The sequence below is a fragment of the Panicum virgatum genome, chromosome 3N (genome assembly GCF_016808335.1).
Source record: "Panicum virgatum strain AP13 chromosome 3N, P.virgatum_v5, whole genome shotgun sequence".
Lineage (NCBI taxonomy): Eukaryota > Viridiplantae > Streptophyta > Magnoliopsida > Poales > Poaceae > Panicum > Panicum virgatum.
The window spans coordinates 9959476-9985569 of record NC_053147.1 but is presented as its reverse complement, the minus strand read 5'-3'; the positions used below and the strand labels follow the sequence as shown (position 1 = coordinate 9985569).

The 26094-nt window shown below is 44.5% G+C and overlaps 3 protein-coding genes across 3 annotated transcripts; 1 reads left to right on the top strand and 2 right to left on the bottom strand.

The window, feature by feature from the left end:
- Positions 1–3485: 3485 nt before the first annotated feature.
- On the bottom strand, positions 3486–6512 carry LOC120667229 (E3 ubiquitin-protein ligase SINA-like 7). The gene is made up of 2 exons (XM_039947305.1): positions 6105–6512; positions 3486–4502 (listed from the first exon to the last, which is right to left on the bottom strand). Exon 2 carries the CDS (start codon positions 4384–4386, stop codon positions 3742–3744), a length of 645 nt encoding a protein of 214 aa, XP_039803239.1. The 5' UTR covers positions 4387–4502; positions 6105–6512; the 3' UTR covers positions 3486–3741.
- Positions 6513–7747: 1235 nt separating this feature from the next.
- Positions 7748–10714, bottom strand: LOC120667228 (beta-glucuronosyltransferase GlcAT14A-like). Its single transcript, XM_039947304.1, has 4 exons — positions 9955–10714; positions 9161–9236; positions 8973–9088; positions 7748–8895 (listed from the first exon to the last, which is right to left on the bottom strand). Exons 1-4 carry the CDS (start codon positions 10520–10522, stop codon positions 8378–8380), a joined length of 1278 nt encoding a protein of 425 aa, XP_039803238.1. The 5' UTR covers positions 10523–10714; the 3' UTR covers positions 7748–8377.
- An 11462-nt stretch (positions 10715–22176) lies between these two features.
- Positions 22177–24306, top strand: LOC120667227 (REF/SRPP-like protein OsI_017815). The gene is made up of 3 exons (XM_039947302.1): positions 22177–22452; positions 22550–22801; positions 23592–24306. Exons 1-3 carry the CDS (start codon positions 22219–22221, stop codon positions 24039–24041), a joined length of 936 nt encoding a protein of 311 aa, XP_039803236.1. The 5' UTR covers positions 22177–22218; the 3' UTR covers positions 24042–24306.
- Positions 24307–26094: the final 1788 nt, after the last annotated feature.

The window sequence follows — 26094 nt, the reverse complement described above, 5'->3', positions numbered from 1 at the left end:
GCAAGGCTGCAATCACCGACCTTGGCGCCGCACCAGCGAAGAGCACGTCGCGAACGAGACGAGCGCGGGCTTCTGGTCGTCCGTCCTTGTCAGGGCCGGCGCTCCGAAGGAAGAGGGGTGGTGATAGTCCGCCTGTTCAGAAGGGGTTTTGAAATCTGCAGCATCCCCTACCTACCTGCACAATTCTGTTCTTGGATTCTTTGGTTGCCTGGCTTGGTGCTACTACCTGTCTGCCTTGAGTGAAATTCCTCAACCTCAATAGCTCATGAATTGCAAATCACCTCCAAACGTGCAGTTCGAAATACCTGCAAATCAATTTGCGGTGTGAAGCTGTACCCATGTAACAGCAGCAAAGGTACCTATGTCCATGTGTTTGTTACAGTAAGTGTATATGTTTTTTTTTTCCTTCTATGTAACAGTTGTACTCTGTTGTCGATTTCATGTGTTGAGTGAGTTGTGATGTGAGGGCGTCAGGCCACGCATGTAACAGCAGATAACCTCGTCTTCCTCTCAACACTCGTTGAGTCCGACTCAATGAACACTCGTTGAGTCCGACTCGTTGAATCGGTTCCTAGAGTTTGAGTCCGACTCGTCCCACGAGGTTCCGACTCTTAATTGACGAACCGTGCCACGCTCGGATCCGCCGTCTATATGAGTGAGCTCCCTGACCAGATTGGGGATTTTACTCATCACGTGGCGAGAGATGGAGGCCTCGACACCGGCACCGGCACCGGCACCGGCACCGGCACCGACGGCGGCGCACGGGGGCTCTAGTAGTTCGTGGCGAGGGAAGACGGCGCCTACCACGTCCTGGAGATGCCTAAGAAGCACATGTGCGGCTACGACGTGGCGGCGAACCCGTGCCGCCGTGCCTGCTCGCACCTCTTGACCAACGGCGGCAGCGGCGGCTAGGGGTGGTAAAGGGCCCAACATTTTGAACTAGAAAATCTAAAGATCGGGCCCTAAAAGGGCCGGGCTCTAAACATATGTATTTTTGAACTAAAAATTTTAAGGGATTTATTGGACTGTGAAGAGGCCACTAGGGCCATGGCCCATTACCACCCCTAGCGGCGGCACGGCGGGGAATAAGAGAGAGCTGGAGCTCGACAAGCCGGAGTTCTTCATGGCGGAGGAGAAGAGCGGCGGCGCCTACCACATCTTGGATGCCCAAGAAGTACAAGTGCGAGTACATGGCGGACCTGGAGCGCTCCAGCTCGTCCTTCATCAACGCTCTCGACACCGACGATGCGCGCTCGCTCGCCATGCTGTTCCGCACGTTGGCCGTCAGCGGCAAGTATCTACAGACGCTCAAAGCCAAGGCTGCCGCTGCACGGCGCAACTGATTAGATTCAGATCATGCATGGATCACGTCTCAATAGTACTGTAAATACAGCTTCAGTAGAAGTATTGTAATGGTTGGTATTTGAGCTGCCAACTATTTTTACTTTGCTCTAATTCTAGAGAATTTTCGGAAGGGTATTAAGAAACATTTTGTTGTTTATTAGCAGATATGCTAGTGGTTCTAATTGAATGATGATGTGTGCAGCACAGTACTGAAGTGCTTGTAATGTCTTCAACAGGATAAATTGTTTATGCGATATTATGTATCGTGTGTGAATAATTTGGACATGTATGCTTATTTACTAATCCAGTTCACCGGTAATCAAACTGACACTTTGCCTTGCCAAGTTGTTGTGACGAACGGTTTTAACCAGATGGTGGAAAGTTTGGTAAGATACAGAGTTGTAGCTGGTCAGCTCTTTTTTTTTGTGGCAAAAGTGATGGCTATATGCCTATATATATGGCCGAGTTAGTGTCATCTTCTGATAGCAACAGAGACAATGACTCAAAAGTTTTTTCAACAGCACCAACTTAAATAGTTTGCAAAATAAAATCAGCTTAGAAGAGAGAATCTATACACCTAAAAATGGTATGGACATCGTGGAAAGTTTAGATTGGTTCATCAGCACTAATTAGTGTTCCAAATAAAAGTGTTGCAGAGTACCAACACTAACATGTCGGCCGGAACGGAGCTTGGTGCCTGGTTCGTGAGGCACAAACAGGTAAAAGGACAGCCGAAGCACCAGGCACATCGCTGGCAAGATGGGAATAAAAAATTATTCGTGCGACCCATGCACGCATCTCGGAGCGACCATGATCGACGGCAAAAAAATTATTGGCCCGAGACGGTACCGGCGGTATACTAATGTCTAGGAACAAGACTAACAAAAGGTATGTTTCTATGCACTACATCAAAGTTGTTATGACTCACTTCACAACATGTAAATTTACCTTTCAAATGTAGGAAACAAGTTGAAATAGATGATGAAGCCGGTCCCTCCCAAGCCGAGAAACAGAAAGTTCAGAGGAAGAACACACCCAAGAAGAAGAAGACACCTAAGAAGAAGGCCAAGAAGGTTGCAGCTGACCTACCTACTACTGTTGTTAGTAGCATTAGGAGGCTAGTCTATGAAGACTAGAGCTTCTCACTAGCTTATGCTATACTTTTGTATGAGATTAATATGAGAACTTATATGCCTGGAACCTTGTGAGGTTGCGAACTTGATATGTTGCAACCTAGTATGGATGGAACCTGACATCTCAGTTATATTTAAGACTTCAAGTGATGGCATATATGCTCAGTTGCTAGTTGGGTCCGTACCATATATGGCTTGTTTCTATCCTTTTATATGAACCATGTTGTTTGCCATCCCTCAATTGAAGAATTATGGGGACATCCCGCCAAAATTTTGACAAATAACATGCTGATATTGCAAAATGACATCCTCTTGTCACTGACTACATGTAATCCTTCAATTGCAACAATTAGACAACCACAGCAATTTTATGCATGACATTCCTCAAAACACAGTAACATATGAGTACAATCGAATTGCATGAACACAGTAATACACACTGCTTATTCATTGCAATCCAAACTATGCATTGTGACACCAGTACACCCTACAACAATCACAGTTTAACACAACACAATCCCTTGATTTGACATCCTCAATTGCTTCTCAGGACCTTGAAACCTGCACAAACATTCGAAATTGAGACACATTTCCATGTATAGGGTCTCAATGTCGTCCTCGAAGCTCGCGTCGTCCGGCAGCGGCAGGCCGCGCAGCAGCAGCAGTGCCTCCTCGTCGACGGGCTCGGCCTTGGGCTTCAGAGCCGGCTTCAGCTGGGCCTTGGTGATCGGCTGCTCAAGCTGCTGCAGGTACTCTGTGTAGTTGCTGATGTTGAAGTTGGTGATCGCGTCGTGGCCCCGCAATTCCAGAGCTGCGAGGTCGTAGGCCCGGGCTGCCTCCTCCTGGGTCCCTGCAAAAGAAGAACCAAGGGGAGGCCAGCCAACAATTCAGAAGTACATTCCGTGGGCCTTCACAGAAGCAGCCAGCAGAAGCATGCAGAAACCATCCAAGAAGAGTAGAAGACATGCAGACATCAGAATTCAGAATGCAAAAATGCAGACATCAGAATTCAGAATGCAAAAATGCAAATTACAGCTTATATTATTACTGTCTCCATCAACATATAGGCATCCAAATAAATCAAGGGACTTGTTGATGTTAGTCTCTACAACAGAACCAAAATGTCAAGACATGCTTCTATTGTTTTGGAACTCATGTCATCGCCATGTTACTTGACTCGAAATCAACTCTTGCATGCACATAGAACCACCAAGAAAGAAACTGGTGGTGGACAACATGAGGTCCTAATTAACAAAAACAAAGACTACTCCAGATTGATGATGCTGATACGGACTTCGACGTGGATACCATCCTTCTTGTCGTTCTTTCTAAGAACAGAATCTGGCACGACAAACTGGAAGCAGTCCTCAGGGTTGGGCAGCCCATTGGAGAGATCCATGCATTCCACGTCGATCTCAGATTGTAGAGAATGGCTGCCCAGGTACTTATGACGATCACGAGGGTCATACAGTACCCGTGAGTAATTGAGCACACATCTTAGTGCTTCTGAGGGTGACTCGCGACCGATGAAATGCACAGTGATGGAGCAGCCAAGTGGTTGCCGCGTCACGTTCAGGAGGAACAGGTACCGACGGCTGCTGCTGGTGGCAAAATGATCGTCGTCCTCAGTGCAGTCAGCGAGGATGAAGTTGAATCCGTCGTAGAGGCAGATGCAGCATGTCTCAAAGGCACTGATCTTGGTGGTGGAAGGCCAGCCATGTGCGCTGGTGAAGTGGTCCAGGAGCGCTTCTGTCGAGCCAAGGAAGTTACAGTCCTTGCCCGGGCAGTGGCACGGAGCGTGTGGGCACGTTTGATAGTGGTCATACTGATCATAGTACGCCGGTCTGGCAGCACAGCCATGGGCTGCATTCGGGCATGAGACACGGATGGACTCCAACAGGCGCTCCATGGCGTGGCACCTGTGATAGTTATGTACTTATGTGTGGCAATGCCGCACACATAGCACTTGCCTGCTGGCGCGAGCTCGTCACGGCACAGAGAGCACACCACATGGCCCTCATCACACTGCAGAGGCATATGATACCAGCATATGAAGATGAACTTATCCATTAATCATTAATACGAACTTTTATGTTCAAAGATAAAGCCACCAGAAACTTCCAAAAAGGACATTCAAGAAAAATCACTTGTTTTAGCAGAGCATGTTATAGTTCAGTGATTTTGTTGCAATGAGCTATATCTAAAAATGTATTTAAATAGTATGAAAATACAGATAAAAATTGCTTGCAATGTCCATACTTGAGATGATCATTTTTCAACTAAATTCCAAGCTATGGAAACTTCCACTACCATGTCCACAATTTTTAGGATTTTTCTTTTTTTCTTAATAACACGTGCACTCTGCGGTGCAGTAATGAACCATCGTATAATATGACCCTTTTTATGGGGCAATTGCTCAATAGGATTAAAAAAAGGTAATAAAACTCCATACAAAGATAGTACTGCTATTTCATTGAAATCTGGGAGACTGGGAAACTCTCTCTTTATTTCACTTATCATTTGGGAAGAGGGCGTTTCATGAAATGGGATCTCAAATGTAAGACAGACCAACTGACCCACATGTTAGTGAGGCATAGAGCTAAATAAATCCTGCATGAAATCTTCGGTCTGTTCGCATGCTGCTAATACCTAGTATACAAATTACAATGGAGAGGTGGAGGCACATATAATGGAGGGAAACCTGATCAGGACAAGAAGGAAAGGGGACTGGGAATTTTAAGAGGCTTGGATGAGATGGTAAAGTAATTGCTGCTGAGAAATATGGGCATTCAGGCTTCAGGTAATATGGATCCGTTATTGTGGGACTAGAGCAAGTGGTATGGGCAGACAGGCAGACAACATCGTAATATTGATGGTATTGGAGAAGTCTGATTCCAAATTCAGAAGATAGAATTTATTGGTTGGAGGGAGAGAATTGTGTTCTTGAGAGAGAGTTTGGTGTCAAGTATCAAAGGGAATGAAGAAGAAATTTCCTGGAGACCATCTTTCTGTTTGAGGAAGAATTGGCTGGGCCTACTAAATAATCTGTTTCAAAGCCCCCACCCTACAGTGCTTCTACTTTGATTGTCATATTAAGTGGGTTTTTAACCACATAACGCTCTCAAGAAATCAACTACTTAGCGCAGCTTCCATTGGGATTTTTTAAAAATAATCTGCCATTGGGATAGTAAATGCAGTTTTTGTGACAAAAATGAACCTGCAGACCACATTTCTGTTTGAGGAAGAATTGGCTGTGCTGCTGTAGCCAGACAAGGATGGGTGTGTTTATATCAATTGGGGCTGATAAAGCAGCAGCTTCCTTGTAATTTGTGTACAAATAACAAAATTGCCATTATACAATTTGTAGGGAGAGAAGTGATGCTTTGGCTTTGCTGGATTATACGATGACATCCATGAGCCAAGAATACTAAATTTACAATGTCACCAGTCTGCAGCTCATGTCCTATGGTTTCAGTTGGTGGGTGCGTCCCTGGAGGGCCAAAATGGATTGGTCGAAATCAGGCTGCTTGATCCTCATAATAGAGCTATGTGTAGTGGTTGGAGTTGCAGGACTTGTGGGTCCATGAATAAATTGAATGCTGGGTGCGTGTAGGGTATAGGGTTTACCTGGAAAATGGGGGGCTTGAGCGGGTGGAAGCACACACCGCACTCGAGGGCGTCGGCATCCTCCGCCGCCACGTACGCCACCGCCTCCGCCTCCGCCCCCGCCGCCGCTGCGCTCGCCGGCCGCGAACCGGAGGAACCCATCTCCTCCTTGTTGGCGCCATCGCTTCCCTGAGAAGCCGCCTCCTTCGCTGCCTTCTCTCGCTTGGCCCGTTTCATCGAACAATTAGCCGATCTCATGAAATCGTCCCCGGGTCGTCCCAAGAAGCCAGAACTCGGAACTAGCCGCCGCCAGACGCCTCACGCGCTCTCCGCCTCCCTCTTCGTCTACCTCAGGACACAACTCCAACCTCTAAATAAGCAACTTCCGAAACGGCGGTAGCCTCTTTGCAGTTTGCACTCAAGCTGATATCTGCTCGTAGGGCTGGCTGTGGCCGGTTGGTGCTGATTTGTTCTATAAGAGAAAAATATTGCTTACTAGCGGGTGGCTGGTGCTGATTTGATTTGAGAGAAAAATATTATTAGTTGGTTGGCTTATAAACTAGTTGAACAAACCGAATAAATATGCAAATATGTGCGTACATACGAGGGGGCAACAGGAGAAGGAAAAAGGACAAGTGACGAGAAAAGCGCATGCATGCATATATGAGGAGAGAAAAGGAATGGATAGTGCACATAATTCCAAAGGGAAAATTCGATTCATGCCACCACAACTCCGTGAAATTGGGTGTCATGTTGAAAATCATGCCACTCAATGGCATGATTTTCAACATGAGATCCAATTTCAAGAAATTGGAGTGGCATGAATCCAACTGACCCAATTCCAAAATAAAATGACCATAGTTTCAAAATCGAGCATCAAAATTAAAATTCAGTTACGCAGTTGTGTTTGCTTCAATAAAAGCTTCAAAACAAGATCTCTCAGTACTATGTTATAATATTTTTTGAGAGAAAATATTTCTAGTATACTCTGATTTGCTTATGATGTTTGTAAAAATTGCTTATGGCTTTATAGAATGTTGTTTCACACGTTTGAGTTCAATTAGGTGGATATTGGTGTTCATGTTGTGAAAATAGATTGTTTGGTGTGAGTAGTGGACGAGGGTAAAAACTTTGTCAACTTTATTGGGTAGGTGTTTGCTTATTGCATGATCAATAATAGAAAATTTTAGCAGATTAATTGAGCACTTTGACTAATTTATTTTGGTATTTATCATTATACATAAAGCAATTTATATGACTTTGAAAAATATTGTGAAAATATATACAAATGGGGTGTTATTTTGAAGATCTTTTCAAAAGAGATATGGTTGTGCAATCGGAATGTGAATTTGATGGATGATTTAAGAACTATAATTTTTTTAAACTTTAAAATTGCTTGCATATTCACGCGGGATGGATGGCAATGTTAGACTGCCGTGCAAATGGCGCAAACTCAAGGCCGGCCGGAACAAAGTTATAACCGACATTTAAACATAGAAAGTCCACATCAGAATTAATTTCCGATTCCAATGGAGCAGAATCTTTCATACAAATTTAGGTGTTAAATTTGTCCGTAGTCTCTGCAGACCAAAGTACCAAACTGACTCTACAATTGAGCCGTGGTAGAGTCTGTAGACCATCAGTGTTCCAGCTCAGAAACAACATGAAGCAAGCACAGAGTTCTATTGGCCATCTAGCACAGAGTTCGTATAGTGCAGATAGCAAATTTCCGAAAAGAAAAAAAAAATTTGCACAATGACAACGAAAGGAGATACTTCAAAAGGGGAAAAAATGGGACAATTGAAGGCTTGTTCTAGGTACAAGACTAGGCATGTAAGCCCAAAGCACAACAGTAATCAGTAAGACTAACAAGATTCCTTGTTCTACATTGTCTCCAGGCCTGGCAACCTGAGAGCAAAAGGGTCTCATAACTTCATCTGCACTATATACCACAAGCCGTTCAACAAATGACCACGGCATATAAACTACAGTAGTAATATAGGCCACTGCTTTTCATCGGCTCTAAGCTATCTGCCTTCAGTGTCATAGGTGCAGAATATGGGGATTCAACAGATTAGAACCCCTGATCCGTGACTGTGATAGTTGCCACACAAAAGAAAGGATCAGGAAAGCAGTCCTCCACGGTTGTGTGTTACTATCCAGGTGCCAGGAATGCTTGTTTCCGTTCAGGCAGGTAGCAGCTATTTATTCAGCAGAGTGAAGAGCCTGTGTGGATAAATGGAATAGCTCAAAGCTTTCAGCCATGGGATATGAGGCCACTGGCATCAATGCTGCTACTGCCTGCATGTGTTGCTGCTAGACTTTGCTTCTTGTAAAGTCCGATTTACGTATTGGTGCAATTTCACAGCTTGGGGGCCTGGTCTCACAATGTTCACGTCGCCCCACTGGGAACATGGATCACTGAACCACCTCTTCCTCCCAGAGCACCAAGCACCAGGAACTGGTCCATGGCTCCAACGCTTGAGTATGTTGCCATCAATCTGGTCCAGCAGAGGATCATTCTCCCGAAACGGCCTTGCAAAAGGCGCCCCACTATCCACCATCTGACTGTAATGTTCTCGACTCAGAAAAGGGGGCTCTTTCTGAGCTGGATCCTCCCGCGGAATAAACCTCAAGTCGTTGTTCACAGTGAAATTGCGGAATTCCAGAGAGTTGCAGATGACCGAGTGGAAATATCCTTCCTGGGGTTGTATTATGTTGTTGAAGTACATGAGAAGAATTCGAGGGAGATTCTCCCAAGCAAGAATGCAGTACTCTATGAACCGACGGTTTAATATGACCCATGGAGAACCTATTAAGAAGGAGATGTATGGTGAGGAGATTATTCAGAGCAAGGGAAATAAACCAAGGTCAGAGAGCAAGAAATACCTGTGAAGAACTTAAAAGCCACAGGAGCTGGTCGTTTCTGTGTTCCTCGAAAGAAGTTGGTCCTTCCTGACAAGTAAATTCCAGCATCGACTATAATTTGTTCCACTTTCTCAGGTCTGCGTAGGAATTTTTATCAGTAACAATGCTGCTAATAGCTAATATTATTTGCAAGGTCAGATGGCCCATACTCTTTTGATCCAATGTTACTGGTGTGGTCAATGAAGTTAAGGTCCCTTGGAACCGAGGATAGGACATGAATCAGATCTGCAACAGGGAGAAAACATAAAATGTTAACATTATCTCCATATGAAGATAACTACATGTGTGTGACTTGCCGTAATAATTAATGAAGCATTCAAGCTGATATCGATTAAAGACAGAGTTTTTATGTAGAGAACCAGAATAAGCATGATATAATCTAGAATTCAGGAGCAATGTATAGCACAATTTGTAATCACAAACATCATTTGATGTAGGCTCTACAACAGGCCTATACATTTGAGTGTGCTTTAACAGATAAGTATAGTAACAGCACAAGTTCTGGCATGTGCATTGTTAATCAATGAATAAGGCGAGCCTTAATCTACTATTAATTTTTATACCGACAGTTCAACTTGATATGCAAAATAAGGCTGACAGTGTGCAATAGGCAATCGGAAACATACGAAATGTGTCTAGTTGACTGGTTGTCCAGCTCTTCCAAGTTCTAAACATTTGCTATTTGCTACAGTCAGCACAAACAAGCATAACTTGCATTTCCATTTGATGTCCTAGCTAGAATGCAATGTCCATCCATATAATAATGGAAGGAGACTACCCCAAATGTGGCTTGGAAAAATTACTATTCTTTGCAACCTAGATTGGACCAACTAATCAATTAAACCCCACATGCGCCTCCTTCCATGACCATAAAGTGCAATTTGCGCGGGGAAAGAGATTCTTTTTCCTCATTAGAGATGCGTAGATGCCAGTGTTGGCCTACCGTCCTGGGTGACGAGGGGGTAGTCCGCGGCGTTGAGAGTGAGGAACCAGTCCCAGTCTGGGTGGAGCCGGAGCAGAACGGCCGCGGCGCGGAGCGTGCCGGCGAGCCCGGAGGAGCCCACGAGCGTCCCGGCGGTGGGGTTGCCGACGACAGCGACGTTCTCGAACGCTCCCACCGCGGGAGCGGCGGCGACAACCCCGGCAGCTAGGCTCTGTCGCTCGTCGTCGGGCGCGTCGGCGGAGAGGTGGAGCACGTACCGGTTGCGCGGGTGGTAGACCGCGAGGAGGAGCCTTAGTAGGCGGCGCCCGTCGCCCCGCGCGCCGATAAGGAGGTAGGCGAGGCAGGGCGGCGCGTCTAGCCCGCGCCGGACGGCGGAAGCGGCGGAGGTGGAGGCGGACGGGGCGACGCCCGGGAGTCGGAGGCGCGGGGCGGAGAGGAAGAGGAGGATGAGAGAGATGAGGAAGGAGACGGACGCCAGCGCGAGGAAGAGGACCCGCCACCACCGCTCGCCGGGCACCAAGCCTCCGCCGCCCGCGCCCCCTCTCGCACCCCCCGTCCCGGTGCCCATTCGGGCGGATTGCGCGGACGCCGGAGCGGAGGAGGTAGAGGAACGCGGAGTAGGATTACGTGAGCGTCACAGAGAGGCTGTGGCGTGGCGGCGCAGCGCGGATCGGATCGCCGGCGGTGAGTCGCCGGAGTTAGATGCGGCGGCGCGACGAGGAGGACGAAGCATCGCAATTTTGTCTTGGTTCGAGCGAGTGGGCGGAGTTATCGGGGACCGTGTCGAAGTTGGGCCATGGGCTCACATCTTGCTCGAGCCTCACTTTTGGGCCCAGTAAAAGCCCAGGCGCAGGAGGACACTCTTCATGAATGCACGGGCTGGTACATCCGTACATGTTGAATACACGTTTCTTTTTTGTGGGGCCCACCAGCATGTACTCTAACAAAAACGCTCGGCATTCCTCATAAAAAATAAAAGGCAGTATGGTGGCATAATCCAAACAAAAACTAAGTACTCCCTCCGTCCTGAAATGTAGGATATTCTGTAGTTTTTAGAACAGATTATAGTTATGTAGAAAAGACTCTCCTACCCCTAATTATTATGCATTGGAATTCTATTTGGATCATCAAATATGTGCTAATTTAAGTAGCACGCCATTTTCCCATGCACCTCCCATACATATGTAGCTTGTACTAGTTAGATATTTATAATACAAGTTAGATATTTTTCACATTACAAATACCAAAAGTACTAAAACCCGATAATAGTAGAGTTGTATAGCAAGATGCTTCTTCTCGGAATCTACTATGTAACAAAAATTGAACGAGCAAGACTATGTAAATTATATAAGCAATAAAAACCCAAACCCGAAATAAAAAAAATAAAACATCCATCACAACATACATTGATCAACACAAAAGCAAATAAAAGTAGCAAAAGAAAAAAAGGTAAAGACTACCTTATCATCACATTACTTATCATCACAGTTGCTCCTAGATCTGCTTGCTTGCCTTGTCATCTCACCCATTTGGCTTCTTTATGCTGTCTAGTTACGTGACACTATCTTTTCTCATACTTACAAACCAAACCAAACTTAAAGTATATTTTCCACCGAAAGAGCTAAAAAGCTTGATGATAGATGCTACAAAGATGACTAGCACACAAACGAAAGCATATGTGCTACATCTAGCAAGGCAAAACAAAAGAAGCAAAAACAGAGTGCAAAAAGCACTATAGCATTTTTTTATTGTCATCTTCATTCCTAGCTTTGCTTGCTTGCCTACCCAGAAATATCACTATAATCTGTGTTCTTGTGCAGTTGTATAGCACCGAAGCCATAACTCTAAATCCAAAAACCTAAGCATGGTTGAAGCATTTAAATATTAAAAAATTATCATAGCATATGTAGCTTCTAGTCTTTTAGATTGAACAATTTATGTAATGTTTGATACAAAATTTTTTAACACTAGCTAGATATTTTTACGATACAGAATATCCTGGAAATCTTGTATTGTCTACCACTAAAAGAGTAATATGTACTAATGCAAAGGCACTAAAACTCGGTAATAGTATAATTGTATAGGATGTTTCTTCTCATGAACTACAGAATATGACCGTAAATGATAAAAGCAACAAAAATCCAAACCTGAAGCAAAAAAAACTAAAACATCTAACACAACATACACTAAGCAACATAAAATACAAAAAATAAAGATAGCAAAAGAAGAAAAAGAGACTATCGTATGATCATCGTCGCCCATAGATTTGCTTGCTTGCCTTGTCATCTCACCCATTGGCTTCTTGTCCTATATAGTTGTGTGACATTATCTTCTCCTAGACTTGCAAGTCAAACCAAACCAAAAGCACATTTCCACCAAAGGAGCTGAAAAGCTTGATGATGGATGCCACAAAGGCCAACAAACAAACCACAACATATGTACTGCATCTAGCAAAGCAAAATAAAGAAGCAAAAAGAGGAGGCAAAAAGCACTATATCATTTCATCGTCATCTTCATCCCTAGCTTTACTTGCTTGCTTGCATAGCCATCTCACCATAATTTGTGTTGTTGTATAGTTGTCTTACACCATCCCTCCCAAAATTTGCACGGCAAACCAAACAGAAAACCATATATGTCTTCCAGCTAAAAACCTTCAATTGTAAGAAACCCATCTATAAATATTAGGGAGATAATTGTATCCCAGCACAGAGCCTAGTCTGACCTAAATCATCACCTTATCTTCTCATCACCTTCCCATCCCTCTTCTTTAAATCTTACTATTGTTGTTGCTATTTTCCTTGCTTCGTGCTTGCTGGGTGCAGCAAGCAACACTGATGGCCACCACCACTAAAGATACCCTAGTCGTGTATGTGGAGGAACAGAACCCCGCTTTAGTGGTGGATGAGGAGGAGCCACCTAAGAAAGTTGAGTCAGTCGTAGCCACCACTAATGAAGCAGCATCACTCGCTCCCCTAGTGGACGAGAACCCAGCCCCGATGGAGGAGGAGTCATCCAAGAAGGTCGAGATGCTAGCAGCGACTGAGGAGGGGAAGAAGGAATTCAAGAAGTTCATGGTGAATGAGAAAGAGAAGAAGGTGAAAGATGTGGGATTAGAGGGGAAAGGTAGGTCTTTTGTAGGTTCGCAGGTCATAAACAGTGAGGTAGAGGGTGACATAGGAGGGGATAATGGTGGGGAGGTGGAAAAAGCGGAGGAGAATTCTAAAGGTGGAAGTTTCGGTACAACGGAGGCAATGAATGATAACATCAGCGAGGTACCGGCGATGCATGATATGAAAGATGTTACCTTTGTGCTAGAACCAATGTCGGTGCCATTGGTGCAGTCCAAGTTAGAGAATAGTGAAGTGGGGGAAGAGGATGACTCTCTGTTTTCACCTAATGTGCTGAAACGTGAGCAGGGAGGTGAATTGCAAGAGGAGCAAGAGAAGGGGGTGGAGGGAGTAGGTGCTGCAGTGGAAACAGAGGTTGTGGATAAGATAGAGGATGATGCAGAATCTATAGTGGCTAAGGTGAAGTCGGAACCAGAAGGTGAGAAGGTCAAGGAGGTAGCATCTGGAGGCGAGAACGGAGGCAAATTTGGTGAGGTAGGAAAGATATAGATCTCCATTATTACTATTGAGTTTGTTAAACCAGTGGATAAGGTAGCATTTTTTTGCTAAACTTAATGGTGAATTGAATTATCAGAAGAAAGCAAGTGATGATACAAAGATCATGGGAGGTGAAGAAGGTCCATAAAGCTCAACAGAGAAGGATGTTGATGTTCCAACAAGCGAAACGAGTACGGTGGTAAGTGAGCATCAGTAATCTTTTTTTTCTAATAGTGTTGGTGCAAATAGGAATGCAATAATTCAACTGATGTACCAATCTAGATAGTGAATGATGGAAGCGTAAAGGACTTTGATCTACCAAGTGCAGACAATGTGCTCAAGGATATTTCTAGGATTGAAAAAAGTGCCGAACGCCAGATGACTGCAAATGAAATGGTGGAGGATGTTGGTGTCGTGAAGCTTTCAAAATTTGAAAGTATTATCAATGTGGTAGAAGAAATTAGTGTCAAGAAGCTTACAATGATTGAAAATATTACCAATGTAGTAGAAGAAGTTATTGATATCAAGAAGCATACAGAGGACATAAAGAATGATGTCAGCGGTGAACTGGAAGCACAGGAAACAGAAGTTGTCATCTCTATGGTGGAAGTGGAATCGACACCAATGCCAGCGGTGGAGTCCAAGTCAGAGGACTGTGAATTCAGGAATAAGGATGCTTCTCTAGATTCACATGATCTGTCAAAAGGTATGGAGAGAGGTCAATTGCAGGGGCAGCAACATGAGAAGGAAGTAGGTGCAATGGTGCAAGCAAAGGTTGCGGATAAGGTAGTGGAAGATGTAGAATATGTTATGGCTCAGGAGGAGAAGACGGAACCAGATGGCGATCAGATTGGGATGGCAAGATCTAGAGGCCGGGATGGTGGCAAACTGGACGAGAAAAAAGAAACTAAGTTAGACCCTTTTGAAGAAGGTAATGGTGAATTGATTTATCAGAAGAAAACAAGTGATGATATAGTGGTTGTGGGAGGTGAAGAGGCCCAAGAAGAGTCAATAGAGAAGGATATTGATGTTCCAATAAATGAAGTGAGTACAGTGGTAAGTGAGCATCCTCAATTTTTTTTTGCTAATAGTGTTGGTGCTACTAGGAGTGAAAATAATTCAATTCATGCACCAATATAGGATATAAATGATCGAAGCATAAAGGAGGTTTCCCCAGGAAGTGCAGACTATATGCTCGATGATAGTCAGACAACTATAAATAAAGCGGTGGAAGTTGTTGGTGTCGAGAAGCCTTTAGAGTTTAAAAATATTGTCGATGTGGTGGGAGACGTAGGCATCAAGAAGCATAAAGAGGTTGAAAATATTGCTACTGTAGTAGAAGGCGTTGATATCAAGAAGCATACAGAGGTTGTGAAGGATGATTCTAGAGGGGAAATAGCAGCACAAGATACAGAATCTGTTATCTTTGTGGTGGAACTGACAAAAACACCAATGGTGGAGTCCAAATCATTGAAAGGTGAATTGTGGGGGTGGATGCTTCTCTGGATTCACTTGATGCGCCACAAAGTGAGAAAATAGATGAATTACGGGAGGAGGAGCAAGAGGAGGAAGTAGGTGGTGTAGTGGAAGGAAATATTACAAATAAGTTAGCAGATGATGCATCTGTAGTGGCTAAGGAGGAGAATCTTGAACCAGATTGTGAGAAGGTTGAGAATGTAGGATTTGGAGGCAGGGATGGCGGCCAATTGGGTGAGGTAAAAGTGGTTGAGGTCTCCATCGTAACTGCTGAGGTTGCTGATCCAGAGGATAAGTTAGTCCTATTTGCTAAAGCTAATGATGAATATGGTTATCAAAAGGAAGTAGATGATAATATAATGGCTACGGGAGGTGGAGAAGCCTCGAAAGAATCAACAGAGAAGGATGTTTATGTTCAAACAAGCGAAGCAAGTACAATGGTTAGTAAGCATCCTCAATCTTTTTTTGTTAATATTGTTATTGCTATTATGAGTGCCAACAATTCAATTGATGCACCAATCCAGGTTATGAATGATGGAAGCATGGAGAAGGTTGCGGTAGCAAGTGCAGACGGTGTGGAACTACGGGAGGTGGAGAAGCCTCGAAAGAATCAACAGAGCAAAATTTTGAATACCAGGCAACTGCAAATAAAGTGGTTGAAGCTATTGGAGTCAAGAAGTCTTCAGAATGTGGAACTATTATTGATGTAGTAGAAGGAGTTGGTGTCCAGAAGCATACAATGGTTGAGAATGCTGGTAATGTAGCAGAAGATATTGTTGTTAAGAAGCATACAGAGACCGTGGATGATGTCAGCAGGGAACAGAAAGTGCAAGATGTTGAAGTTATCATCTCTGTGGTGGAACAAATGCCAGCTTCAGCGGTGGAGTCCAAGTTGGAGGATGGTAAATTGGGGAAGATAGATGCTTCTCTAACTTCACCTGATGCGCTGGCAGGTGAGTTGAGAGGTGAATTTCAAGAGGAGACATATGCTTCTCTAACTTCATCTAACGTGCCGGCAGGTGAGTTGACAGGTGAATTTCAAGAGGAGGACGAGGAAGTAGAAGCCATAATGGAAGCAAAGGTTGCGAATAAGATAGCAGATGATGTAGAAACTGCAGTGGCTGAGAATGAGAAGCCAGAACAAGAAGGTGAGAAGGTTGAGAAGGTAGCATTGGGTGAGAAAAAGGAGGCTAAGGTCCCTATTGTTAGCATTGGGGCTGCTGAAATAGAGGATATATTAGCGCCTTTTACTGAAGCTAATGATGAATTACTTTATCAAAAAGAATCAAGTAACGATATAATGGTTATGGGAGGTGAAGAAGTCTTGGAAGAATTGATACAGAAAGTTGTTGATGTTCCAATGAGTGAAACGGGTATAGTGGTAAGTGAGCATCATTAATTAATTGTTTACTATTTGTGTTAGTGCTACTAGAAATGTAAATAATTCAGTTGATGCACCAATCCAGGTTGTGAATGATGGAAGCACAGAAGAGGTTGTTTCATCAAGTGCAGATAGTGTGCTCGAGGATAGTCTTTGGCTTCAGCTGAATGCCGAAGGACAAGCAACCGCAACCAAAGTGGTGGATGATATTGGTGTCAAGAAATCTTTAGAGTTTGAAAATATTGTGGGTGCGATAGAATACGTGGATGTCAAGATACATAAAGAGGCTGAAAATGTTGTTGTTGACACTGAAAAGCATACAGAGACCTTGAAGGATGATGTAAGTAGGGAACCGATGGTGCAAGATACAAATGCTATTATCTCTATGGTAGAACCGGTTCCAATACTGGCGATGGATTCCAATCTAGAGACTAATGAATGGGGGGAGGGGGATGCTTCTTTGGCCTCACCTAATGCACTAGAAGGTGATAAGAGAGGTGAATTATGGTAGGAGGAGGAGGAGGAAGTAGGTGTTATGGTACATACAAAGGTTGCAAATAAGGTAGCAGATGATGTGGAATCTGCGATGGTTGAGCAGGAGAAGCTGGAACCAGAAGGTGAAGAAAAAATGGCTGAAGTCTCGGTTGTTAACATTGAGCCTGTAGAACTAGAAGATAAGTTTGCCCCTTTTGTTGAAGCTAATGCTGAATTGAGTTATCTAAAACAAGCAAGTGATGATACAATGGCTATGAAAGGTGAAGAAGCACTGAAAGAATCAATAGAGAAGGTTGTTGATGTTTCAACACGCGAAGCAAGTACAGTGGTAAGTGTGCATCGTCCATATAATATTTTTCTGATAGTGTTGGTGCTACTAGGATGCAAATAATTTAATTAATGTACCAATTCAGGTTGTGAATGATGGATTCATCAAGGAGGCTGCTCCAGCAAGTACAAATAGTGTGCTCGAGGATAGTCTTGAGATCGGGCAGTATGACGAAGGTCAAGCAATCACAAATAAAATGGTTGAAGATGCAAGTGTCGAGAAGCTAATGAAGATTGAAAATATTACTGCTACTAGGGCTGATTGTATCTTATCTCAAGAGTTAGCACTAGAATCAAGTAAGAAGAACAATGATGCTAAGGAGAGTGAATGTTCTTCTAAAGCCATTGATTGTGAGGAGGAGGTTGATGATGATGGCACAATTAAGGCTATGACAATAGATGGTGTTGGTAATGAGGCTTATAAACATGATCATCGAGCCTATCCTGACATGGGTCCTGTACGGATTGCAAGCTTAGAGAATATTGAATTTTTGAAACTAACTATGAAGGAGTTTGCAGAAGGCTCCTCAAGTGGTATTGTGTCTGGCTTAAGAGACTTCACCAATAGCATGGATGGGCAGATTATGCTTGATGATACTAAAGAGGATGATGATAATGATGATGGGGATGGGGATAATAAGGGGTTTGATTCTACCTCCCTGGTAGATCTTCTGGAAAGGGAAACAAGTGGAACGTTATATGAGAATATCACAATTTCTTCCCAAGATTGTTCCAAAATACTTACCATGGATGAACTAGTTGGTCCGGGATTATCAACCCCTTCTTTGATGCTAACTGCTCCATGCCAACATGCATGGTCGAACCTATTCAGTCCTACAAAACTAGCAGTTACTGTTGACCCTACTGAAGAGATGACTGGGGAAGAAAAGAACTTGCACAACAAGGTTGAGTTGATTCGGGTAAAGTTTCTATGTCTAGTTTACAGACTGGGAGCTACCTTTGAAGAAACAGTAACATCACAAGTGTTGTACCGTCTAAGCCTTGTTGAGGGTATCATGCACATGCATGGAAGGCAGACAAACCAAGATTTCAGTCTTGATAATGCGCGAAATAAAGCTTTAATTCTTGAAGCAGAGGGAAAAGAGGATCTAAACTTTACATGCAATATACTAGTTCTTGGGAAGACTGGAGTTATCAAAAGTGCAACTATCAATTCTATTTTTTGTGAAGATAAATCAAAGACTGATGCCTTTAGCTCAGCAACTACTAGTGTGCGGGAATATTTTGGTGATGTGCATGGTATCAAGATTAGAATCATTGATACGCCAGGTTTTCGAGCTAGCGTGATGGATCAAGGATCAAACAGAAAAATTCTTGCTTCTATTAAGAAATATACTAAGAAATGCCCCCCAGATATCGTTCTGTATGTGGATCGTCTTGATAGTCCGATCCGTGATCTCAATGATCTGCCTCTTTTGAAAACCATTACTTCTGCTCCTCCTGAAGGCCTCAATGGTGCGCCGGAGACATATGGGGTCTTAATGGCTCAAAGATCCCACATTATCCATGAATCCATCAGGCAAGCTACAGGAGATATGCGCTTGATGAATCCGATAGCCCTTGTTGAGAACCATCCTTCTTGCAGGAGAAACCATGAGGGCCATAAAGTGCTTCTGAATGGCCAAAGCTGGAGGCATCAGTTGTTACTCTTGTGCTACTCCTCAAAGATATTATCTGAAGCCAACTCACTTTTGAAGTTTCGGGATCCTAATCCTAGAGAGCTTCTTGGGTTCCACTTCTCGCATTTTCCCTTCATGTTGTCTTCCCTCATGCAATCAAGAGCTCACCCCAAACTTTTAGCTGAGCAAGGTGATAATAAAGGTGATTTTCATATCAAATTAGATGACTATTCTAATATACAACAAGATGGCAATGAAGAAAAATATGATTGGCTTCTACCCTTCAAGCCCTCAACCAAAGCTCAAAATATGATTGGCTTCTACCCTTCAAGCCCTCAACCAAAGCTCAGCTTGCAAGGCTTATAAGAAAACAGAAGGAACAATGGAAGGATGAGATATGCAAGTTAAAGGAGATGAAGAAGAAGGCGGGAACAAATTTGGATGATTATGGTTATGCAAACATTGCATGTGAAAACAATCAGGATCCTCCTCTGAATAATGTATCAGTTCCCTTACCTAACATAGTACTTCCTCCTTCATTTGATTGTGACAATCCCACATATCGGTACCGCTTGCTGGATCCAACTTCAACTATCTTGGCAAGGCCAATTTTGGATGCGCATGGGTGGGATCATGACTATGGATATGATGGAGTAAGCATGGAAGAGGCACTTGCTATCCTTGACAGGTTCCCAGCACATGTAGCGGTTCAGGTCATGAAGGACAAGAAGGAATTCAGCATCCATTTGGACTCTTCCATCGCAGCAAAGCATGGGAAGAATTCATCATCACTTGCAGGTGTTGACATCAAGACTATTGGATGGCAACCTGCATATATTCTCCATGGTGAAACCAAAATAAAGAATATAAAGAACAACGAGACCACTGGAGGATTCTCAGTGACTTTCCTAGGTGACACTATGGCAACTAGACTGAAGGTCAAGGACCAACTCTCTCTTGGGAAGAGGTTGTCATTAGTTGCTAGCACTGGCGCACTGCAAGCCCAAGGGGACACTGCATTTGGAGCTAACTTGGAGGCATGTCTGATGGACAAATATTGTCCTATTGGCCAGTCCCGGTCAACATTGGGTCTCTCTCTGATGAAGTGGCAACAGGACCTAGCTCTATGTGCTAATTTGCAGTCCCAGTTCTCCATCAGAAGGGGTTCAAAGATGGCGCTTCGCCTTGGGCTGAACAACAAACTGAGCGGGCAGATCACTGTTAGGATAAGCACCTTAGACCAAGTTCATATCGCTCTTTTGGGCCTTGTGCCAGTTGCAGCCTCTATCTACAAGAGCTTCTGGGCCAGTGAACCATCATCAGTTTAATTACTAATTTCATCATTGCATCCTTTGCTCCTAGCAATTTTTCTTTCTATATGAACCATTTTCCAGTTTACTCTTTCTACCCCCATATATCGGTCCTATCATAATTTTGGCTGAACAGTGAATGTGGTTGTGATGTATGATACTTGTGGTTACCAATCTATTAATATATTGCTAAGTCTATTTTTATATTCTAATAGTATTTCTCCTTTGCTGTTTAAGTCGATGTGGTGAATGTTGCTAGCTTCTGGCATTTGGCTGCTAGATAGCGTCTATGATTGTGGTTATCAGTCTATACTACTGCGTTTGAGCTTCAGAATTTCTTATGCTTAGATTGCTCCGATGCTTCGGAGAGTAAGAAGTTGAGCCTAAATTCCATCTTTTATTTGCTTGATTTGCCACATTTTCTTATCCTTATTTTTTATTTGTGCGAGTATATTCCCTTCTCCTAATGTTTCTTATGCATCATGACTCTTCTGAACAGACTCTCGGAGCCAAATGAGGAGTCTATAACTCAGGAAATTGCGCCTTTTGAGTATAGTGATTTGACTAATCAATGAATCTCTTGGTTCTGCTAACATTGTATTACCATATGTATTTCATATGATTTTGGGTATTGATTAATGATGTGAGTTTTTTTTCCAGATTTGTTGATTTATCTATCAACAGTCTGTTCCATGGAGTGTTGGCGTCAGTATAGTTGATGATAAAATTTTGGCTAGTGTTCCCAAGGACCTTGTGGCAATGAAGAGTTAAGGATTTTCCTTATCAATCATATATATCTTTCCTTTGGACTGATTAAGTATGAATATCTTTTTCCACGAGACCTTTTCTGTATGCTATTTAGGTCTTGTTGGAATTTGATATAGTTTACTAGTACAAAACAAATACTGTTGCCATTTGAGCAGGCATGGCATGCTTGGTTGGTATTGATTTCAGCGTAGATCCTTGCTTCCATCCATTGCTAAGTTGTTTAAGAGGTGTTCGTGTCCCTGAAGATCCGCAAGAGTTCAGATGACAGCTCCTATTTGTCAGCCTAAGTCCGAAGGCAAGCATTGGTTCTCGTCAGCGTTGGAGCGTCCTGGCCTGAAGCAACAAGTGCTAGCATCCTCTTACTGCAATGCTGCAGTCTCTCGTCCTCTGTAAAAGATAAGACTTTGAGCTCTGAACAACTGCAACCATTTGATCGCATTTGGACGTCGGATAGGGAGTGTCAAGTTAAGCCGTGACTTACTGAAGGTTGTCAACCTGGCAAACCTAGTGAAGATGACACTACAAAAATTCGCACTATAAAATTCTATTTTCACTGGAAAAGAAAGAATCTATTTTTATCAAACACAAACCTTTCACAGCCACCTCGGAACTTCGCACGTTGTTTTCAACAAATATATATCCCCAAATCTAAAAGTAGATAAATTATAGTTTTTGTTGAAAGAATATTGCCAAATTAATACTCGACTCACTCTTATATTGTCCTCGAGATTTTATGTCACTTTTTTCAATTAAACTTTGTATGAAATTATGAATATGGAAAATATGACGGTTGATAAAATCCTGTTGAAAACCCCAATTTTTATACCGTTGAAAACTCCAATTTTTTTCTTTCTCCCGGATGCTACGGACCACAATCCGTTGACTGCCCTCTCGAAGGTTCGCACGTTGTTTCCAACAAATACAACCCTCCCCATTCAGAAATAGAAGGAAAACATGCTGCAACGGAAAACCCAAGCGGACGGCGTTCCCACCCATCATCCATCAACGCGTAAACACAGTCGCCCCCACGTCACGTCCCCACCGCTCCACCCACCGACCTCCGGGCCCCACGGGAACCAGTACCCCACCTGCAGCGACACGTAGCCCGCTTCTAGAAGCCGCCGCGTCACCACCGCCCCCAACGCGGTCGCCGGACGCCAGCCGCTGGAGGCCAAACGGACGCCTCAATTAAGCTGCTTAGCAAGTAAGCAATTTATTAAATAAAATATAAAATAAAAATTCCTCTCCAAACCGAACCGTCAATGGACGCGACGCGCCGCAAGTTTCCTCCCTATAAAACCACCCCGATTCCCCACCCCGACTTTTCCTCATCACGAATCCGAAGAATCCCCACGAGCAGAAGAGAAAACCCAGAGAAACCAAGCGAAAAATCCAATCTTTTCCTCGATTCAGCCCCCGATTCCGCGGCGAGAAGAGCCATGGCCGAGTCCGCCAACAACGACGCCCCGGCCGCCACCAACAACCAGCCCACTACGGTAAGAGATGGTTCCGTGTTCTTGGATTTCCCCTGATTCGGTTGCGTTTGGTGCCGTTTCTGGTGGTGCTGATTTGGGGGGTGTTGTTGGTTCGCAGGAGGAGGTGACGATTGAGAGGGCGGCGACCCAGGAGGAGGAGGAGAGGCTGCGGTACCTCGAGTTCGTGCAGCAGGCGGCGGCGCAGGCGCTGGTGCTGGCCGCCGCGGCGTACGCGTACGCCAAGCAGGGCGCGGGGCCGCTCCGCCCCGGTGTCGACCACGTCGAGGGCACCGTCAAGACCGTCGTGGGGCCCGTCTACGACCGCTTCCATGCCGTCCCGCTCGACCTCCTCAAGTTCCTCGACCGCAAGGTAAGGAGGACCATTCTCTTTAGTTGGTTTTAATTTTTAGTTTCAAATTGTTCCATTCTTGTAGTTGCTACTTGTTAAGTTCCATCCTGCGTCCCAAAATGAATCTTTTAGGGTGAAATTTTTTGTATCTAATAGCGCTTGGATGCATGGCATGTAGATTATTCAGACATAATTTCAGGTGTTCTTTTTAAAGACAGTTCTGCACAGGTGTATGATTGAATCATTGGATCGACTTAGCATAAGTTTAATGATGACCGGTAAAAGAACATTATGCAGAATCAAACATCCTTGCTAGCTCTGAATGAGACCTTGCAGTTTTGCCCTCTGAAATAGACCTTACAGTTCGCAAATAGTAGCGGAGAGGAGAAACCTTGACTTAGTATAAACTAGGTGGACAACACAATGCAGTTCAATTCTCCTATATGGTTGTTGTACACATGCTTTGTTGTGGACTCTGGTATTGGTATGGAGTACCCTGTGCATCGTAAACATGCAGATGCATGTTATTCAGGCTCCTAGTATTCCACCGTGAATGGTAGCTATGCATTTTAGCAGTGATGGTCACCCAGGAAAACTTACATTCTGTCAGTATCATGCAAATTCGGTTTCCATGATAAGATAGTATCGTGTTTCTACTTCCAGCCTTTGGTATAGTGTGTTGTGGTCTGTAGTTTAACTATTCAGGAAACTAACACTTTTCAGTGTGTTGAAAATGGTCATGGCATTTCTCCTGTTTCTCTGTATATGTTCCAAGAACTAATGTAGTTGTCCGCCCCTCCGTCCCTTACAGGTTGGTGAGTCCGTTGAGGAAATTGACCGCCGCGTCCCTCCAGTGGTAAAGGAAGCCCCCACCCTCGCCCGCTCTGCTGCCAAGGAGGTCCGTCAAGCCGGTCTGGTGGGCACAGCCACTGGCCTCGCAAAGTCGGCCATCGCCCGTGCAGAGCCCAAGGCCAGGGAGCTCTACACCCGCTACGAGCCTGTGGCTGAGCGCCGCGCAGCTGAGGCCTGGGTGGCCCTGAACCGCCTCCCACTGGTGCCCTCGGTGACCAGGGCAGTCCTCCCCACGGCTGCGCAGCTGTCCGCCAAGTACAACTCGGCGGTGATGGATGGCGCCAAGCGTGGGAACACTGTGGCAACCTACCTCCCGCTGGTGCCCACCGAGCGGCTTGCCAAGGTGTTCAGTTACCCCATGGCGGACGCCGCCCCTGCACCGGAGATGCAGCCCATCCCATCCCAGTAGAAGATTGGAGGGGAACCTCTCTGAACTGCATCATCAATTATCAAATATAGTAGTGTCTTTGCTGTAGTAAGTACTCGAAAAAGTCTTCTGTATGTGATGAACTGATGATAAGGTGCGTGTGTGGTGGTTTGGTTATGTTGGATTGTTTGTTGGTCCGCTGTTGTGGTGATGCACCTTGTCTGAATTCTAAAGTGTTTGTGAACCCTGATGTGTATATTGATGACTATTATGTTACCGTTGTCAAGGAGAAATTACACATGCTGTACTTTCTGCGCATTGGATTTGGAGTGTGGGTGATGTCCTGCTTCCAGCAGACCTGCTTGCTTATTGCTGCCATTTGCGCTACAAATCTTCATCCAGACCGGTTTCTGGTGCCCAGCCTCCTGTGGTTCATCTGGAGAAAATCGTTATGAGTTTTGTATAATGTGCCTGGCAGGCAGGAAGCTCCAGCAGCAACCGTGGAGTACTTCCATCACTCAGAGAAAGGTTGAAGATGACTCTGCATTAATCTAACAATTCTTTAGGCCAAAAATGATAGACAACAAAGCCCAAATGATGTAGTGAAGTTTTGCACGCTGTAATAGTCTACTAAACCAAACACACAACCAAGCCCCAAACTGTTCCTGCTCCCATCTCTGTTCTCTTGGACTCTTTTTAGTTCTGAATCATCAGAATTCTCTGTTCTCTTGGACTCTCTTTAGTTCTGCATCATCAGAATTCACAATCCACTTGGAATATCCTATCAAGTTCAGATGTTCTTCTGGACTTCCCTTTAGTTCTGCGTCATCAGAATTCACAATCTACTAATATTGCCGACATTGAGCAGCAGGAGCCGAGCAACACTTTTGACCCTGTTTTATGAATGCTGGTGTTTAGATTGATGGTTTATAGCTTCTAAATTCGTACTGCTGATGCAGCGCCTGACATTTTTCCTGAACTTCTGATCGACTCTAATCTGACTCTGTCGGGAAGGCATGACGTTTCAGGCAACCATCGTCCACTGACGCCACAGTTTATATACAGGCATGCAATCAAAATGCAAAGCCTAGACCAAGGAACAGATTATACGTATTTTTTTTAGACGAAAGAAGAAATATATTAGACCATAGCCGAGTATAGTCTTGTATAGTCTAAAAACTCAACTCCAGACCTATATGACGCTTCGTATAGAAGGCTGCACAGGCAAACACTCGGCGTGCACAGGCAAACACCCGGCAACAAACTCGAGAACAGAAGCCCAACGAATGGCGGCCAACACTCCTACAGGCGAAGTGGAGAAATTTCTTTGTTCTTGTGTCTTCCGTCTTCTCCTTTCTGCCACCGAAGAAAAAGAAAGACTGATCTACATATTCTCCCTAGTCCTTCATTGTGGTCAAATCTAACCACAGCAAAACGGAGAAGAGACCGGAGAAAATTATTCCATGACGGCGGCATCATCTCCACCTTGATGTTACCACCCGGAAAAACCAAATCTCCATGTCGTTAAATCGATGAAGTTGTTGACGTCGGTGTCGCCCTCATCTTCAACAGATCCGCCATAGAGAAGACGAATCCATCCTGCCCCCTTGCCGTCACCGGAGAGGAGGAGGAGAAAATAAATCTCCAATACCAAAAGATCAGGCCCGGCTCTGAGCCTAGGCGGGAGGGGCGACCGCCTAGGGCCCACGGTCAAGGGGGGGGCAGGATAAAATATGTGATACTATATACACCACCGATGCACAAGGTCCAGTAGGCTGCAGGGGGGCTCGATCGACGACGATCGCTTGGCTCGTACACGGGGAAAGAACTGAAACGCCGCGTCTTCCGTCATCGCATCATCACAGACTTCGCTCCTGCCTTTTTTGGCTGCCGCCGCCGCCGCCCGCTCGCCTGCGTCCGGCGGTGGTGAAGTGGTGATCGCCCGCTGCTGACCTGCTTCTGCACTCGTGGCTCGTCCCCTGCACCGCAACACACTTTGCCATTACCAACAACAAATCAGTGAGTAACTAATCTAGTAATATGTTATTTCGTGACTATGTTGGATACTTAGATTTCTAGGTTTAGACTTCTAATT

Excerpts from the sequence above, each read along its gene's own strand:
- LOC120667229 (XM_039947305.1), bottom strand. The coding sequence starts at position 4,386 with ATGGAGCGCCTGTTGGAGTCCATCCGTGTCTCATGCCCGAATGCAGCC.
- LOC120667228 (XM_039947304.1), bottom strand. The coding sequence starts at position 10,522 with ATGGGCACCGGGACGGGGGGTGCGAGAGGGGGCGCGGGCGGCGGAGGC. Across the intron at positions 9,237-9,954 it reads CCCCCTCGTCACCCAGGACG|ATCTGATTCATGTCCTATCC; the intron begins GTAGGCCAACAC and ends TCCCTGTTGCAG. Across the intron at positions 9,089-9,160 it reads AGTAACATTGGATCAAAAGA|ACCTGAGAAAGTGGAACAAA; the intron begins GTATGGGCCATC and ends ATTCCTACGCAG.
- LOC120667227 (XM_039947302.1), top strand. The coding sequence starts at position 22,219 with ATGGACGCGACGCGCCGCAAGTTTCCTCCCTATAAAACCACCCCGATT. Across the intron at positions 22,453-22,549 it reads CCAACAACCAGCCCACTACG|GAGGAGGTGACGATTGAGAG; the intron begins GTAAGAGATGGT and ends GTTGGTTCGCAG. Across the intron at positions 22,802-23,591 it reads TCAAGTTCCTCGACCGCAAG|GTTGGTGAGTCCGTTGAGGA; the intron begins GTAAGGAGGACC and ends CGTCCCTTACAG.